An 18,153-nucleotide genomic window follows, 5' to 3' on the forward strand; every position below is an offset into this window, starting at 1 on the left:
GGGTTTGCCTCTTGGTGGGTGTTCAGCCAAGAAAGACACAACCAAGCCAAAACTCAGGAGAAGGAAGGATTTATTACTTGAAGCAAGTTAAGGAGAACACGGCGGGTCTTTCCCAAAGCAGTGCCACCCCAAACAGCAAAATTAGGATAGTTTTAAGCTCAGGGTACATTCATATTCATGGAGGGGCTTGGGTGGTTGAGAGTCTAAGCTTTAGTTGACTGAAGTCACGAGGGTCAGAAAAGGTCAACATCACCATCCCTTAGGTTCCAGTTGATCTGGTGGTTGAGTGCTTCAGGCTAATCTTCACTATTGAAAAAGAAGTGGGAGTCTTTATAACTGATCTATTATCTTTGTTATATACCTACTATCTCTTGCCTGCTAACAGTTCTTGCATTCTTTTGTTCCCTTAAGATTATTAACTACTGAGGTCTGTTCAAGGGCAAGCACTGTGGCCAGGCTCAGATCCCAAAGTAACTTAGGCCAAAAATGGCTTCTCTTATGTCAAGAAAGCCATGCCTGGTTCTTTTCCTCTAGGGACTCCTTACCCTAACTGCTTACAATTCCTTTGGCCGAAACAGTGATGACAGAAAGTGCAAGGTCGGCCTGCTCAGTCTTCAGTGCCTCTATCATCAAGGACCCTGGTTCTTCCCGTCTTTTCCCCTCTGATGGCCTCAACAGATTTGCTTTTCCTCGTGGTGACGAAATGGCTGCCTCTTTTCCAAGAATCTAGTGCATGGAGCTGTCCCTTCTGTGTTTCCTTTTAAGAGAGAAAATGTCTTTCCCAGAATCCACTCCCCGCCCTCCCCAGAGGACTTCTCATATCTCATTGGCCAAAACGATGTCACACGTCCATATCTAGACTATGGGCACCCACGACTGGCTTGGATCCCTCAGCTTTTACCATGGAGCTTAAAGCAGAGTTACCTTTCCTTGAGTAGTTAGTTGGCAGGGAGGCGGGGAGGGAGGCATGACATTCAAAGGAAATCAGAGCTCTGCCAACAAGAAGAGAAAACAAATGGCTGTTGTGTAGGTAACCAACAGTGTCTGCCACAGGCAGGGCCCAGCGTCATGCATCCTTGCGTTTTCCCTCCCTTGCCACACCCATCCTGCACTGGTACAGCCAAACGAGGAATTATCCTGTGGGTGTGAGAAAACAGTGAGCATATAATAGAGTGGCACAATTGGACATTTGTGCATAGAAAGTGGAAAGAGGTCCATGAAATCCAAACAGATGCAAAAAAGTACTTAGCAGAGGAGGTTGGGAAGCTCCGGTCCAAACCCTAGGCTGGGCCTGACTGGCCTGACTCCCAGTTCCACGTCCAGGGAGCGGGCCCCAGGCCAGAGGGCTGGGCCTCTCCCAGCAGGGCCCAGCTGGGCCTTCTCCTCATTTCAACCCTTGCCTCCACTGGGCCAGGGGTCTACAACCAGCCCACAGCCGGTCAGGCACAAAGGAGGTTCCCAATGAGGCCTGCCAGTGCCTAGCTGGTCTCTGGGCACATCATGGGCACCATAAGTCTGTGGACCAAGAATACCTTAGCACAGGAGGTCTGGGCTCTGAAAACAAGTCCTCCCTTCACTCAGGGTCAGGGACGACTCCTTCAGCTGGGCTCACAGGTCTCTGCACCCTCATTCCTCATCAGGCCACCCTGTTCCTATCCTTGCCTCCCAGCTCAGCTTTCCAGCACACTCTCCCAGATTCTTTGGGCTACGGACAGCAGTCCAGACCCCAAAGGCACATGCCTCCACCCTTGAGTGGAAAATGCACAAAGAACTGTATAGAAAATATACTGAACACAAGGCTCTGAAGTCTCACAGATGCCCTATGTCTGCATCACAGGTCCATGAGTTTTTACCTATTGGAAGTTTTGGAGTTCCTTTTCAAATACTGTAGAGCTGGGATTTCCGTGGCTAAAGAAAACTGTGTTGAATGCAGCCACGCTCAGAACTCATGACACGTATGCAACATTCGATACACAGTGACGGAGCAGTATTAGGTTGAACTGTATGACACTGCCGATATTCGACCGTTTTTGACCTACGAACACGGCAATGTCACACAGTTCAACCTGATATTTACTCTGTGCCAGGCAGCTGGCCTGGGACACCATGACCAACTACACAGCCACAATCCCTGTCCTGATGGAACTTACAGTCTAGTGCATTAAACCATTAACTAAAAAGTCATCTCGCGTGGGAGGGAGGGAGACGAAAGAGGGAAGACATATGGGAACATATGTATATGTATAACTTAGTCACTTTGTTATAAAGCAGAAACTAACACACCATTGTAAAGCAATTATACCCCAATAAAGATGTTAAAAAAAAAAGTCATCTCAGTTTTTAAAAAAAGAAAAGAGAGGAATACACAGTTTAGCTGTACTATTATAATTAATTATATGCGTATTTATGTGTTCACTGCCTGACTTCTTTGCACGCCTATAATCCACAAGGATGGCTGTGTCTCCTCTATATAACACACAGCCAAACACGTAGCAGAATGCACTGGATATCTGTTAAACTTATTAATTCATGTTACAGTAGACAAGTGCAGGTGCTGTGGAAGCGTCTGGCAAAGTGATCTAACTCATTTGGGGACGTAAGTGTCAGGGCCTTCACCAACTTGGAATTTCGCCAGCAAGGAGGACACCTGGTCTCTCCGAAGGACGCCAAAGTCCCTGTCCTGATAAGGCTGAATTAGGTCCTCGAAAAACAGGTCCGTATACCACACAGATATTGCCAGCAGCATAAGTACATGGGGTTTCATGGGGATTATTTAAAATACTTAATAGAACAAACTGTTTTTCAGCACAGCCTAGTATCTCAGAAACACCATTTACATAAACAATTGGTACGTTAATTGCAAATCATTCTTATTTCTCTCCTAAAGCAGGATGCCCCAAGGATCTTTAGTAGGTGCTCTATTAGCCTAGTCTGAGTTCCAGTATTTACTTAAAAGTTCTAACAGTGAAGTTCTGGAGAAATATTTGGTAACTCGGACATTTTTCTAATTCAAACTAATCTTCCTCGTTAGTCTACGTTGTTAGGGATTTTACGATCCTATTAAGAGAAAGCATCAAAGGCTGCCCTTAGAGTAATATTCACCGAATTCTTTTGCAGGACACTTCAGGCAGCGAGAACCAGAGCTAACATCAGAGAGCGGGTGGGAAAAAAAATAAATGACAATTTGGAGAGCAGCTGTAATCCAATTCAACCTAATACCTGACACCTATATGAAGTCACATTCAAATTCCTAGCAAAGCACGTGAAAACTTTAGGCCCCGCACCCCTGATCTTTTGATTGACCTGACGTAATTTCATGAAAAACATCGGTGAACACCACTAACCAGCAGGCCTCCTATCTATTTTGCGGCATCTCCGTGAGAGCCAGCCCTCGACACACTGCAGAGACATCAATGAGCCTGGACAGTATCTTCATGCGTGTCTGGCCCGTCACTGCTCGCTGTACCAGCACAGAGATTTGGTAAAACACTGGTCACATCCATGGAACGTCTTAAACTCTCTTGACATAGCAAATGATCAGCAGGCCCTGTCCCCCTGCCAAAGGCAAACAAAACTCTGTCGCCAGCAAGGAGGACACCTGGTCTCTCCGAAGGACGCCAAAGTCCCTGTCCTGCCTCCTCTGCGGAACCTTGCCAATCTCTGGGATGCAGGCATGATCAGGGGCTAGGGGAGATTATGCTCTGAATGTCTTAAATGATTAGTTACTTAAAATCCTCCACCTGACTTCAGTCATTCCCCGTTACAGATGACAGAGAAAAAGCCTACTTGATTAAAGCCAAATGCCTATACATTTGAAAAAGGGAAAATATGCAGAAGAAAACAAGAGTCAGATTACTGATGGGCACAGCACCAGCCCCAGGACATCAGGGGCTGCTGAATAAATTATGACAAGGAAGCACATACATTAACCATAGATTCGCCATAAATACCTCAGCCCTTCCGGCTCTCACAGTTACTTACTTTCCCCCAAAGCATAGATTGAATCTGGCCTTGTCCTCAAGTGTGGCCTGGCTCTCCCTAGATTCCAAATATGGGAAATTACAGCTCTCCTGTGGTGGGGTAAGAGTGGGAAGGCAATGTTTGTGTTGTGTAACGTTTTAATTAAAACAAAGACGACGTACCCAGAATTTCTCTCTTCTGCTGGGAGAGTTTTCCAGGCCTCCTTCCACTCTCTCCCCACCCAGGCCATCAGTCTTTTCATCACCTCCAGAATAATTCCCCTTTAAAATAAGGGGATTATGCATAATGAGATCTGCAAAGAGTCTTCTAAAATAAATTCAAGTCTAGAGCCACGTTCGTTTTCATCTACTTTCAACCTTCTTAGAAATCCACCCTTGGGCGTGGGGGGTGGAGTGGATGGACCTGGACTGGAGTGTGAGAGAGAAAGGGGCTACTACGGGTGCTGCTTCTCCCAGCCGAGAGGTGCGGGGACACCCAGCTAAAAGTCATCCCCCATCCTGACACAGGGAAGGAGAAGGACCTGGGCCGGTGCTCCTAATGCAATCTTGCTTTTTTGTAATGCAATACCAGTAGACAGATTGCCAAACTCTCCAGCAAGCTACCTTACTGTACTGAAACATCAGAAGACCTTAAGAAACTGCTCAGCAAATCATCTCTGAACAGTGTCACGGAGGGCTGTCTAGCTTGGGGATGAGCCGAGAACAAACCTATCCGCACAGTCCCTCCTCTAATAAACCAACAGACGTGTCCATCCGCGAAGCAGAACCTCCCGACAGACAATCCATCTCCAAACCAACACAAAACCACCGCGGAACAAAAGAACTGCGGAAAACCAGAAAGGCCTCTGAGGAGAGCTGCTCGTGGGGAGAAGGCTGGCCCTGCGCACAGGCTCCTGGGAGCAGCCCTGCCTGCTCCGGGGCTCAAGCCATCGCCACCAGGCACAGCTTACAACCTGCCTGGGACCTGCAGACTTAGAGTACGTGGGCGAGAGGGGAGAAATACCAGGGACGAGGGAGAGAAGCGCAGATCAGGGCTTCTTAGGGTTCACCCCAGGTCGAGGGAAGGCCCCTGGGAAGGTGCAGATCTGGAAGAGTCCGTCAGTGTGTCCCGCGCCACCCGGCTGAGCTAACCCAGCAGCTTCTGGAAAACAACCGTGGTGAGAGCCTTGGGCTCCGGACAGGAGTTAAGGGAGGCCAAGTACCACGTAAGGGTGATCAGCCTTAACGCCACCATCCCCCTAACACCAGGGTCCTCAGCAGAAAGCTGGCTGTGGATGCTGTCTCCTATCTGATGGCAAAGTATGTGACTATTCTAGGTCTCCTTTGCTCTGACTTCCTAGAAGTTCAGAGCTAAGTATGCAATTCCCAATTCCAATACAACATCCCCAGCAGTTAATAAGCACGTCTCCCACCATCAATGGTACCCTTCTCTTACTCCTATAGGCCCTTCACCAGGCCTGCCCAGGGCATGTGTAATTCATGGCTGCTAATGAAGAGCTGAGAACAAAACAGGAAGAAAAGACTTAAGAAATAGTAAGAAAAAAGACTTACCTTAGGAAAAGAGTTCCCTTACGTCAGAGTGTCTTTAATTAATCTTTCTATTTATTGAAGATTAAAAATACCTATCAGGTGACTACTTAAAATGTTCATTATGATTTTAGCTTTCGGTTCTTGGTGTTTGAGATAACAGAACGACGACTGCTTGTAACAGGCACTCAAATATTTGTCGAAGGAAGAGATGGAAGTCTTTTCAGGAAAGTACTGTAAGGAGACTCTAGTCGTCTCTGGATGGGTGGTAGCCAGGTCAAACCCTGATGTTTAAGAAGGCTTGGCTGCGATATGTGAATCCGACAACCACCCCTCCAAAATAGCGACTCTTTTAAAAATCAGGTCTAAAGGTGAACCATCCAGGAAACCTGCTTTTGCCCCCAGGGTTTTAAAGAAAGTCACTGCCAGTGAACCTGAGAAGTAACCCAACACTTTGAAATGATCATCTTTTTACAGCAATAGTTGCTCCTGCAGGGTTAAAGAAAAAAAGTTCTCTTCCTTTGGGTTAAGGCCTTGAAGGTCTGGTAGCCAGCAACCTTAAAGGTTACTCCAGTCCAGCTCACTCTAAATGGAAGAATCATGTGGGAGTTGAAAACGCAGGAAAACTTCTCATTTTTTTCCTAGTCTATGAACAAATAAGAACAGTTGATTGAATTGGATACAAAATCCAGTATTTACGACTGTCCTCTTAACAAGTTTTGAATGGGCTTTATTTTAATTCAAGATTATAACTAAGACGGTCAATAAAATATGTGTGTGCTTAATTTGTTAAATGTATGTGTTTCTAGAGAACATATTCAGAATAAACAAGTCAATTATTTCTCTTAAGTACATTAAAGCTTAAGGGTAGTGTTTTTATTATGACTCTTGCTCTTGACACAGCAAGACAAAATTATTCTGTTATATAGCTATTGAATAAGGCTCACTACTCCCCAACGATTTCACCAATTACAGCTTCTTCTAGCTATAAAATAACCAAATCAGTTCTGATATGGCCACAAAACTCAGACTGAAAAAATAGTGGAATAAATCACCCCTTTTTTTTTTTTTTTTTTGGTACGCGGGCCTCTCACTGTTGTGGCCTCTCCCGTTGCGGAGCACAGGCTCCGGACGCGCAGTCTCAGCGGACATGACTCACGGGCCCAGCTGCTCTGCGGCATGTGGGATCCTCCCTGACTGGGGCATGAACCCATGTCCCCTGCATTGGCAGGCGGACTCTCAACCACTGCGCCACCAGGGAAGCCCTACATCACCCCTTTAAAATCAAGTTGTTGAACAATATGCTCTGTATGAGTCCATTTATGTCGAAAAAAATCTATATTTGTGCGAGTATATGACTAGAAATTATAGAAAAAAAGCCTGAGAGAACATAGTGTATCAAACTGTAAAGAATATATTTCAGACTCAACAAGGGGCTCGGGGCAGAGAGGGGAACTTTCACTTTTTACTTTCTGTCGATACTGTTTGGATTTTTACAAGAGAACTATATTCACATGTCACTCTGTCCAAAAAATCAGAAGTCAAAGAAATAGAGCAAGCAAAAATAAGCTATCTTGTGAAGCTGCAACTAACAGCTCATCACCTTTCTGTTATGTAACATTCTACCCTGAAGCACTTTATTTGTTGTTTTAAATTATGACAAATCTTCAGTGAAAATCGAGATTTCCTTCTTGATGGGGGTGCTACATCTAAGAGGTTGTGAAATTTCATTCTCTGGAAGTCTTTAGAAAGGGTGGGTATGTGGGGTGGGGAAGTGGTAACTGGCCAGGACAGGGAAGGTGTGGTTTGCCCTGAAGCAGCGATGGTTACTCACACACAGGTCTCCAGTTCCTACTCCTCCTAAAAGCCCTCCCTAGCAACGTCAAATCAAGGCTGCCTATGCAACCAGTTAATGGGCAAAAACCCCTAAGTAAGTTACGCAAGCCCCTTAGGGCTCTCAAAGTAACACTTGGGGTGAGGAAGCTGGCCACCTTACAGGTTTCAAAAACACCTCACCATGACCCCACTTTCCCTTAAGCTGCGGACACAGGGCTAAGGTACCTAATGGGTCCAGGCTATGTCTCCTTTGGTCACTGGCAACCCAGAGCACCAAACTAATTTTGCTTTAAAACTGGACTACTGTATCAAATGTGAGGGGTCACACTGATTACCACGTAGAAAAAACAGATTAATACTACTTAGTAAATGCTGCCTGGCTGGGAGACAGAAGATTTCAAATTTATGGGGCTCTTGGGGGAAGGGGAGTTAATAAAGGGGGTCCCTGAGAAGGAGGCAGGTAGCCCATCTCATGACATGGCTCGGTTACCAGCATAACACAAGCAGGAGCCAGTGCCCAGCTGAGAGCAGAGAAGGTGTTTGCAGAGGCTGCCATGGAAAAGGAGCAGACCGTACCCCAGAGTAGCGGAAAATGGGTGTTACAAGCAAAAGCAGAAAAAAATACATGAAAATAACACCAACTTAAGGCAATTCTGAACATACTCCACTATATCAAAGAATCATAATGGGGGACTTCCCTGGTGGCACAGTGGTTAAGAGTCCGCCTGCCAAAGCAGGGGACGCGGGTTCGAACCCTGGTCCAGGAGGATCCCACATGCCGCAGAGCAACTAAGCCCGTGCACCACAACTACTGAGCCTGTGCTCTAGAGCCTGCGAGCCACAGCTACTGAAGCCCGCACACCTAGAGCCCACGCTCCGCAACAAGAGAAGCCACCACAACGAAAAGCCCACGTGCCACAACAAAGACCCAACGCAGCCAAAAATAAATAAATAAAATAAATTTATATAAAAAAAGAAAGAATCATAATGGGAAAGTACGCATGGCTGGTATCAGATTTCTTCCCTCTGTTTTAATAAAGGGAAGGTCTGGGGACCTGTAAGTTGATGGGAAGAGGTCCCACGAGAAGACTGGACACCAGTCTCTTTGAGTTCACGGTTTTGTTAGAATGTCTTTGCTCTGATGATGTTTTGATGGACACACAAAAGCTCTTCCTTCGGTACAGAAACAGGTCCCCTTCACTTCCACTCTGGACCCCCCACCTCCAGTAATGCTCCCTGCCCTCCCTGCCACTTCTCCCGCTGGTCCTCTAGGACACCTACCTACAGCTCTCTGGTATCTGCCATCTGTCTCTGATCCAAATACCTAGACCTCACACCAACCGACTGTTCCAGTTCTTCCCACCAGCACCTCTAAGAGCCCAGGCCCACTGACACTCGGGCTTCTCCACCCCTTGAGAAGTCTTCTCAAAACAGCCCCTTGTGCCCCGGTGTCCTCCACCCCACAATTCTGCCAGGACCTCACTCTCCTATTACTTAAATAAATGCCTAAAATTCCCGCCCATCCAGAAAGCCCTTCCAGACTGACCACTCGAGAGCTACTCCAGTCGCATCCCTCTCCTGGACAGAGCATTCCCTTCAGTCCTCCTGCTAAGCTGAAAGCAAGACCAAACTTGCCTCGCCTCTCCTTCCCCGCCAACTGTCCTTGGAGAACACGTGATATATCACTGTCTCCTTGTCCACTTGCAAAGTGATTTACCACTTTTTTTACCCCAGGGTTTAGATTATCATCTCCTGGAGGGGAGGAACATGGTTGTGTTCCAGCAAGGCCTGGATCACCTGGATGAAGGGAAATAGGGTATTCGGGTGAATTTCATAGAGGGTTAATAGAGGGTTCGGCAGAACCTTTGTTTCAACTCTCATGATCATAAAACCTATTATAAAGCTTTTTAAGATACATCTGACCACTTCCCAGCCTGAGTAGAGTTAATATAATTTAATCTTTGATTCAGAATCTTGCAGTGCCCCCAGGCTCATGACTCTCTCCTGCTACTATAATTACAGATGCGGAAGATGCAGAGACTGGGCTGATGGTGGCCTGGAAGCCAATTTCTAGAATCAATCCCTGCTACTACATCTTGTGATTTTCACCTTCCTGAAAGTGGAGCTCAAAAGTAAAAACAAGCGCTTCCCTGGTGGCGCGGTGGTTGGGAGTCCGCCTGCCGATGCAGGGGGTGCGGGCTCGTGCCCGGGTCCGGGAGGATCCCGCGTGCCGCGGGGCGGCTGGGCCCGTGGGCCGTGGCCGCTGGGCCTGCGCGTCCGGAGACTGTGCTCCGCGGCGGGAGAGGCCACAGTGGTGAGAGGCCCGTGTGCCGCAAAAAAAAAAAAAAAGTAAAAAACAAAATCCCACTTAGCTGGGATGGGATTCTAGTTAAGGGAGGCCCATTGTCATGGTCTTTGTTAAGTGCCTGCCACTGTGGTCCACAATTAGTCACTTAATAAAAGGGTCTTGATGAGGGAATTTGGCAACATGTGATTTTCTACAAATATAAGCTTGGTTTTCATGCAACCATTCATTTCTTTGAAAATCAGGGTCATTCACACACAGGTGTCCTAAATTTCCTTAAATTAAAATCCAACCCTTTACAAGGAATAGCTGTGCTCACATCAAAGCAGCAAAGAAACAGGTGTCCAATCACGGTGAATAAGGAACTCCCAAAGGAACCTACAAGTAATAATCAAGGAGCCATAATTCAGGATGCACAAGGCCAGGGACCATGGGAGGCCAGTAAGTGGAGCCACTTCATCCAGTTCCCAGGCTAGGGCTCAGTGGAAGTGGTCTGCCTGGGCTCCAGGCAGACCCAGTCTAAGCCCAAATCCCAAACTCATTACAATCTGAACTAATTCTCTGTATGCGGCATCATCCCACATGAACTGGTCCCTAAAACTACTGACAGTCATTTCTCCAATCCCTAAAGGGCCACTCTGCCACCACTATGACTGCTGACTCCTCTGCATTTGCAGGACTCTCATGGGAAGAGAATGCCCTCCCCATCCAAAGACTGCCCATTTCTGAAAGCCCAGCCCAAGTCCGCACGCATAGGTCTTTCCCAGTGACCTATGGGGAACAACAACCAGTGACCACATTAAACTTTACCTTGAACTTCCCGAGAGTCCATGGACAGATTTCAGGAGGTATGTGAACTTGAACGGGAAAAAAAATTACATCTTTATTTTCACGAACCTCTAAGTTAACTGTTCCTTAATTGTGAATGTAGGCAAGTATCATGGTAATGTTTCCAGGACCTGTGACTGTCACGATACAAATCATACATATTTTCATATCACATCACAGGGGATGCAGATACCTCAAATTATCATTTTCACCCTTCACTACAGCAAAATTACATAACTGTTAGATCTGCTGGTAGATCTTGTTATTAATGTGTTATTAAAGAAGCACATTGCTGTATCATAATTTTAAATATTTTGATGGCAGCATTTCAATATAATTGATTTTCTCTGTTATCCTAAGTTTTTATTTATGCATTTGAGAATGTTATCCTAAGAAGGGGTCCATAGGCTTCACCAAGCTGCCAAAAGGATCCATGGCACAAAACAGGTTAAGAACCCCTGGTCAGTGGAGTAAAAGCACGAGCTCTATAGCCAGACAACCTGGATTCAAATCCAGGCCCTGCCAATTTCTAGCTCTTTCCCTTTGAGCACAATGATTTGAACTCCTGAGCCTTGAATTTCCTCATCTTGATCGAGGAGTCAATATAGAAACAATACCTACCTTGTGAAACCATTCATTCATCAAAAATTTAACTGAATACCTACTTTGTGCCAGGCACAAGGCTGAGTTCTGGGGCTACAGTAATGAACTGGACAGAGATGGTCCCTAAGCACTTTATACGGAAGATCATGCTATATAAAGTGTTTGGCTGTGATTGGCACATAAGCATTCTATAAACACTACAGTACCACTGTTAAAACCACAATATTGAGCATTCAATTGTATGCTGATTTGCGTTGCTTCCCAGGTAACAAGTGTTGGTTCATCTAGCTCACGCCTTCCCAAAAAGGCTTCCTGGAGGCCCGGGGCCTCATACTCAGAGGGGCAACTTGTTAGATGCAAGAACACAGGATTTGAACCAAATGGCCCTGATTTCAAAACCCTGTTCTGCCACTTCCTAGCTTTGTAACTGTGCCAGAGACCAAGAGCTGTCCCCCACCAAATTCTGTCCTCTCCTTCCCCTACAATAATAGAACCCCAGTTTTGGCTGGATACTTAGAATTAAGGATGACATTTCCCAGCCTCCGTTGCAGCAAAGTATGGTCATGTGATCAAGTTCTAACCAATGGGGATATAAGCAGAAGCAATGTGTGCACGAGGGCATGCCCTTCACCAACCCTTTTCCTCCTTCGTAATGGTTGGGAATAGCACAGCCATCTTGGACCATGAGATGACCTTGGGAATAGAGGCATGAACTTGGAACAAGACAGAAAGGACCTGGATCCCCACCCCTGTGGAGCACCATTTCAAACCATTTTCAGGCAAGTTCCTTAACCTCCCTGGACCTCAATATCCCCATCTACGAAAGAATGATAATATAAGGTATCTAGCTGGCAAGACTGTTTGAGGATTAATGAGATAGGACTTGCTTCACAGTAAGGGCTAGAGTTAGGAGAGGTGGTAGTACTGCTATTCTCTTGGCTGCAATGACAAATGGAGGGGATTGGGACATCTGAACACAGCCCTGGGTGCCCAGGGGTGGCTCAATGATTCACACAGTTGAAAGGCATCTAAGCGAGCCTAGTCCTGACAAGAATTCCCTTCTCTGGCACTCTTGTCAAATGGTCCCCAGAAAAGGGAAGGGCACTGCCTCTGGGACAACTGTGGGGACAGTGGTGTTTGTTCATCCGTAAATCACGATCTTCATCCTCTTCCTTCCAAACCCTTCCCCCGACTACCCCAGGCCACCTCGCTGTTCTCCACTTCCTCCTCCTCCTTCTCTGCCTTTGATCACCCAGTCCTGCCTCTGAGCTCACTCCCCCCAGAACATCAAAGTCTCTTTCAATCTCTTTTGGAAGCACCCTCAGGCCTCTCCCCTAAGAAGCCTTCCCTAACTAACTGGGAAGGTCGTGATCGTTTCCCCAGTCCCAACCTATTCAAACAAGAAGCTTTTCAAACTCTACGAACGAATTTCTCTCCCACTGGAGAAGAACACAGATGACCATCTGACACCTATAAGTTCTCTGTGTTGATCCAGGGATGTCCCCATCACTTACGTTTTTCATTGCTAACACTTTCAAAGCTATTTCATCTTGCCACATCGGCACTGGTCTGGAAGGCCTAACTCCTCATGGTTGCGTAAAATCGAAATCTGCCTTATGTGCCTAAAGCTTATATTCAACTTCCCTGATTATTCCCTTCCTGCTCTTGCAGACACAAATGCTATTGTCTCCCCCACAGAGCTGTCACCTTCCCATGTCCCTGTCACTCACACAGGCTGCTCCCTGCCCTGGGCCTAGGCACAGACACAACCACCCTCTTCCCTCCTCATTCCCTCTTTCACACTCAAGCCACGTCCACACCAGCCCCTGTTCTCTACTCATCTTCTGCCCCTCCGGCTCCATCCATTCTCAGTAGCGGAGACTCTACTATTCTCTTGGCTCAACCAAGCCCATGCTTAAGACGGCTTTCGAACTGGAATAAGGGTGGCCATGGCAGCCAATGGTTGCCTAGTTGGGTGGGGCACCCAGAGCTGCAACAGGACGAAACAAGACACGGTGGTCGAGAGGGCAGGAATCGGTACCCAAGCAGGCAGAAAAGGAGGAACCTGATCCAAGTCCTAGACATCAGGAACGGAAGGGAGCGGAAAGCACAGGTCTGATGATGTCGAGGGAGTCACAAGCATCTCAGATCTACCCTGTACGCCCCTCACATGCTGTCACAGGGTTTTCTCAAATTGCCACTTCTGGAGGTTGGCAGCACCTGTATCAGTCTCACTTTGCAGAGCACTTAAACTGGTCCTACTTTTTACATACAAAATTTTATTCCAAGCGTGTGACCCACCTAGACACAAAACCTTGAGAGTCTCTGCTATTTTCAATTCATATTACACATTAATTTTCATTACACGGCCAGAATGCTGACACATGAATCCGATCACACCAGATCGCAAGCAAGAATAAGACACCCAACCTGGGTTTTGCTCCCTCCACAAAGACCTTCTAGTCTCCAAGGTTAACAAAGTAGTAGCGAGGCCCCCTCCCTGCCATGCTGCCAGCCATCAAGTGATAAGAAAAGGTGAGATTTCACCAGTGGGGATCAAAAACCCAGGCGTGTCCAGAGTTCTAAACCTCCCCACTCTCACCCAGGTGTGCTCTTCGGCCGCCGTTCCCCTTTGACACCACCTTGACACTCATTTTCCTCCATGGTACCTGTTTATACTTGAGGCTGGGAGTGGAGGAAAGATACTAGTGCCCAGTGCCAGGGCTCCACTCCAGGGTGGCCCAGAGGGTGAAGAGAAGGGGAACCAGCCAGCAGCCTTACATTTCTGGAGCAGCCAGGAGAAACAAAAAGCACAAATGTCACATTGCCTCGTTTGCCCATTGGTGATTCCTTCTCCTGCCCTGGGCCCCACCCTTCCACTCGGTCCTCTTTCCCGCCTTAGCCACACCATCAACCCCGTGCCCAAGCCTCCCGGAGGGCTCACCTGTTTGTCCTCTTGTATCCACATGAATCACTAATTACTGATTTAAACCCACACACTAAGTGAATGACAAATACCAATACAATACTTAGGACTGGCGAATGGAGAGCTACCTGTCTTCTTGACTCTGCCCGAGCATACAGGAGACACAGAGACACCGTATCCTGACCCACACCTGAACGGAAGACTGACTAAGCTTGCCGCCAGACTGGGTGTCCCTGTGAGTGCTGAGGCGGGGAAGGCAGAGCTGGCAGTGATGAACTCACACACAGGTTCTCCAACTCAGCTCCACGCTGGAATTGTCTAGGAGAGCTAAAAGACTCATGCCTGGGTCACCTTCCCAGAGAATCTGGTTTAATTGGTCTGCGGCCACTGCCTGGACATCGGGATTTTTTAAAGCTCCCCCAGTGATTCTAACATGCTCCCAAGTTTGAGAACCACTGATGGCACATACTTACGTGCTCCAGACATTTTTCAAAGCAGTCAAGACCTTCAGGACACCTTATAGCCTTTAACTGTCAAGATAGCCCTTGGCGGTACACCCCATTTTACTGTGATTCAGACGTCAATCATAGTCAGGCTGAGATCTGAACTCAGGTTCTCCACCGCAAAGTCCACTCTCTTTCCACTCTTCTGTGAACTCTTGCAAGGGTGTAGACAACACATGAAAGCAATCTCCACTGCCACTAGGTCACAATAAGTCCCATAAATGCAAGACACCTAGATGTGGAGATGCAAACACCACACGCAGCAGTGATAACCTCTTCTGAATGCAGGGGACTGAGCTGAACCCAGGGGGCAGTAGGGTGTGCTCACGTGCGAGGTCTAAGGCAATGGAGGGAGAGGATGCATCAGATCCTGGCCAGGGAGCTTATCCTAGACCCAAGATGTGTCCTGAGATACCACACTTAAGAGTAAGACAGCATTCAGTGGCATGAAAAGCACTGTGGAATCAGAGAATGTCGGGCAAAGGGGGGACTTTTCAATGGGAGGGAATCTTAAGAGAGGTGTCAAGGGTTCACCTCTCAGGCCCCAGTTTCTCCATCCCGATCTAACCATCCTAACCTTCTGTGGGGTCACAAAACCCAATCCTAGCACAGCCTCTACCAGGCACCACTCCTCCAGTCTCTCTTCCCCCCAGAACTACGATCTGAGCTTCTTTGGTGAGGGGACATATGACTAGACCCTCAAACATTTTTAGTCTACTGATCACTTAGGTAGGGCAAAGCATCCCTTCAAGCCCTATTCCACCCATGCTTACTTCCCCCTCAAAAAAGACCAAAAAACACCATCATTATCACCAAACCAACTTTGCTGAGAGTGGGAATGATGCTGCCAGTTCGGATCGGATGAGGAATTGACGTGGACTGACACAGACATGAAGACGCCGAAGCACCAGGTTTATAAAATACAAGAAACCAATCCACGATCCACATGGAGTCCCTAAAGCGTCGACACAGATGAGGGACCCCACGGCGGGGCCCGGGACGGACACTGAAGGACAGCAAATGTTCCTTCTTAAAGACAACAAACGATGTGCCACCTTTCCTCCTGGGTCAGAAATGGGGCTCTATTCCAACCTGTGACACACACCGCTGCCTCCCGGGGCCCCCCAAAGCCGAGTGTTGATGGGAAAGAACCACAAGGAATGAGAGGAACCAAGAGCAGGTTAAACTTTCACATGGATCGCGCTGATAAGTAGCAGCCACTTACCCAGCACAGCCAGACAGCTCAGCACTGGGAGAACGCACTTCATGTCGGCAGCTGAGAGGAGACACAACACAGGGCGCTTCCTCTTCTCCCAGCACTTAATCTCTCATTTCTGGCAATCCACTTAGAGCTCCAGAAGACAGTTTTGGAAACAGAACTTAACTCAGGGAATGAGAACAGGTTAAAGAGCTCAGCAGGAGGCAGTGGGGGAGGGGAGGCGGGTGGCAAGTGTTAAACTCCCCTAGGCTAAAGGAAGGGTCCAAAACAATTCGGACGGCGCTGGAGGCTCCTGCCACATCCTGTGCCTTGTGGTTTCCACTGTAATTGTAGATTGCGGTGGATTAATCCTCAAGGAAAAGGAAAGAAAGAGTCTGAGAAAATCCTTTCATCCACTGATTATACAGAAATGTCCTTGGCTTCGCAGTGAAGGTGTCTGTAATCTCCCTCATTCGGATTCCCCAAAGGGAACGGGGCAGGTTTTGTCAAAACCTTTGACAGCCAAATCGCCCTGGTCGGCATCGACTGCTCTGGGTTTCTTCATCAAAAAGTCCGTCTCCATGCATGATGGTGGATCACGGGTCTGCCACCTGCCCCAGACCTGCCCGCAACACACGAAGCAAGTTGGCCTTCGTTCGGCAGCCCTGAAGCGGTCCCACAATGCCAGCAGCTTTCTAAAACAAACACAACAGAGATTTATCAAAGGCAAGCACGGCCGCCGCAAAAGCGAGAGGGGCTGAGCGCCAAGCTGGTCCCGGCACCTTGTCCTGGACCAGGACGGTCAACCTTTGCAGTCTGACCTTGGCCAAGTCGCCACCTTAGCCTTCACTTCAGTTTCCCCGCACAGAGCCGAGCAATTGTGGGAAGCCCGATCGTTCCTGCAATACTTTCACCAAATGCTTCACTCCTGGGAATTCCTTCCGCCTCCCACCGAGCCCCGGCGCCGCGGGTAGCCCCACCCTCCGCGGGGGCAAATCGGGAAGAGGCTCCGAGGTGGGGCCGCCACTCCCCGTTCCACCCCCGGCCCTCGCCCCAACGTGGGAGCTGTGCGCGCGCCGCGTCCCAGGTGGCCCCGCTATTGTTTTACCTCTCCGGGTGTTTATTTTTCGCTGATTGGAAAGAAAAGAGAAGGAGGGAGAAGGGAGCCCGGGGCTCCGCTTTCGCTGCCAGGGGAGGGGTCTCAGGCCGACCCCCAGAGCGGAGCCGCAGCCGGGCCCACCGCCGCCCCTCCCACCGCCCTCCCCCCGGGCTCCGGCTCCCCTCGCTGCCGCCCCTCCCCGCGCGGCGCGCGCGGTCGCCGGATACCGACCTCGCCGCCGGCCCTCTCCCTTCGCGCGTCGGTCCGTCGGTCCGTCTGTCCCGGCGCACGCCTCTAGAGACGCGCCGCCTCCTCTCTCTGCTCCGGCAGCGGCACCAGCAGCCGCGCTCCGGCCCCTCCCCAGTCCCCGCCCCCTCCACCCGGCCCGTTGCACCCGGGCCAGCCGAGCGCGGGGCGAGGGCGGTGGCCTTGGCTAGAGGCACCGCCCCGGGGCCCGCCCCTTCCCCCCAACCCCGGGGGCCGGGCGGCCACGCTGGGGGCCGGGCGGGGTCTCAGGGTGCGGCTGGTGGAGCCCCGCCCGCACCTGCGGGTAGCAAGGACCAACCGAGGACCTGGGCGCAGCTGGCGTGGGGGCCTGGCAGCGCCGAAAGTTAATCAGGGGGCTCACACGCAGACTAGCCGGCCGCGGGCTGGGTGCACAGGCCCTTCCCAAAGCCCAGCAAAGGACCCCTGAGCCTAGAAGAGGGCGGACCGGGAGCGCGTCCCCTCTCTGGGAAACAAAAACAAAGCCCTCTGCAGGAGCCTTGAATCTGTTCATATAGTAGAACCCCACATTGCACTTCACTCTAAGACAATTTCCTAGACGTTGAGACTGAATTGGACTCTAGAAACAGTCTGGCTTCTAACCCCGGCTCTTCCACTTCCCTGCTGCAGACCTTGGTCGAGTTACTCAATAGCCCCGTGCCTCAGTTTACCCACCTGGTATATGAGGAAATGGCCTATGCTTAATAGGGATATATGAGATGTCCATGGCACACTTGTAAAACACTTAGGATGGTGCCTGCTACATCTTAAGCACTCAGTAAATGCAAGCTATAATTATTTTATGAGGAACACTCGTATCCAAGCAAGTGCATTTTCATTCATTCAATACTTGTCTAACACACGCATGTACTGAGTAAGCACAGACCCGAGTTAACCAAGGTAGAATAGGACAGTCCTGCCCTCCTGGAGCTTGCAGTCTAGTAAGGAAACCATAAAACAGGTATGGCAGGAAAAGAACAGTGTTGAGGAAGCACATGCAAGGCCTCTGACCCTGTGTTGCGGGGTCAGGGCATGAGGAGGAGGGGGGTTTGATCAGATCAGGCCAGGTGCCCGGAAGGCTTCT

General features: G+C 48.9%; 1 protein-coding gene across 6 annotated transcripts in view; it reads right to left on the bottom strand.

Annotated features, from left to right (window-relative positions):
- The window catches only part of IGSF3 (immunoglobulin superfamily member 3), a 99,034-nt gene extending 81,872 nt beyond the window's left edge, over nucleotides 1-17,162 (bottom strand). For 5 of the 6 annotated variants that reach the window (XM_032627483.1, XM_032627491.1, XM_032627467.1 and 2 more), the window contains exons 1-2: nucleotides 17,037-17,162; nucleotides 15,734-16,401 (exon numbers count right to left, since the gene is read on the bottom strand). In XM_032627483.1, the coding sequence (XP_032483374.1) occupies nucleotides 15,734-15,776 (43 nt within the window). In that variant the 5' untranslated portion in view covers nucleotides 15,777-16,401; nucleotides 17,037-17,162. Of the gene's footprint in view, nucleotides 1-15,733; nucleotides 16,402-16,814; nucleotides 16,929-17,036 lie in introns of those variants that run through there. The other variant, XM_032627458.1, reaches the window with a different exon arrangement.
- Nucleotides 17,163-18,153: the final 991 nt, after the last annotated feature.

The sequence above is a fragment of the Phocoena sinus genome, chromosome 1 (genome assembly GCF_008692025.1).
Source record: "Phocoena sinus isolate mPhoSin1 chromosome 1, mPhoSin1.pri, whole genome shotgun sequence".
NCBI classification, from domain to species: Eukaryota; Metazoa; Chordata; class Mammalia; order Artiodactyla; family Phocoenidae; genus Phocoena; species Phocoena sinus.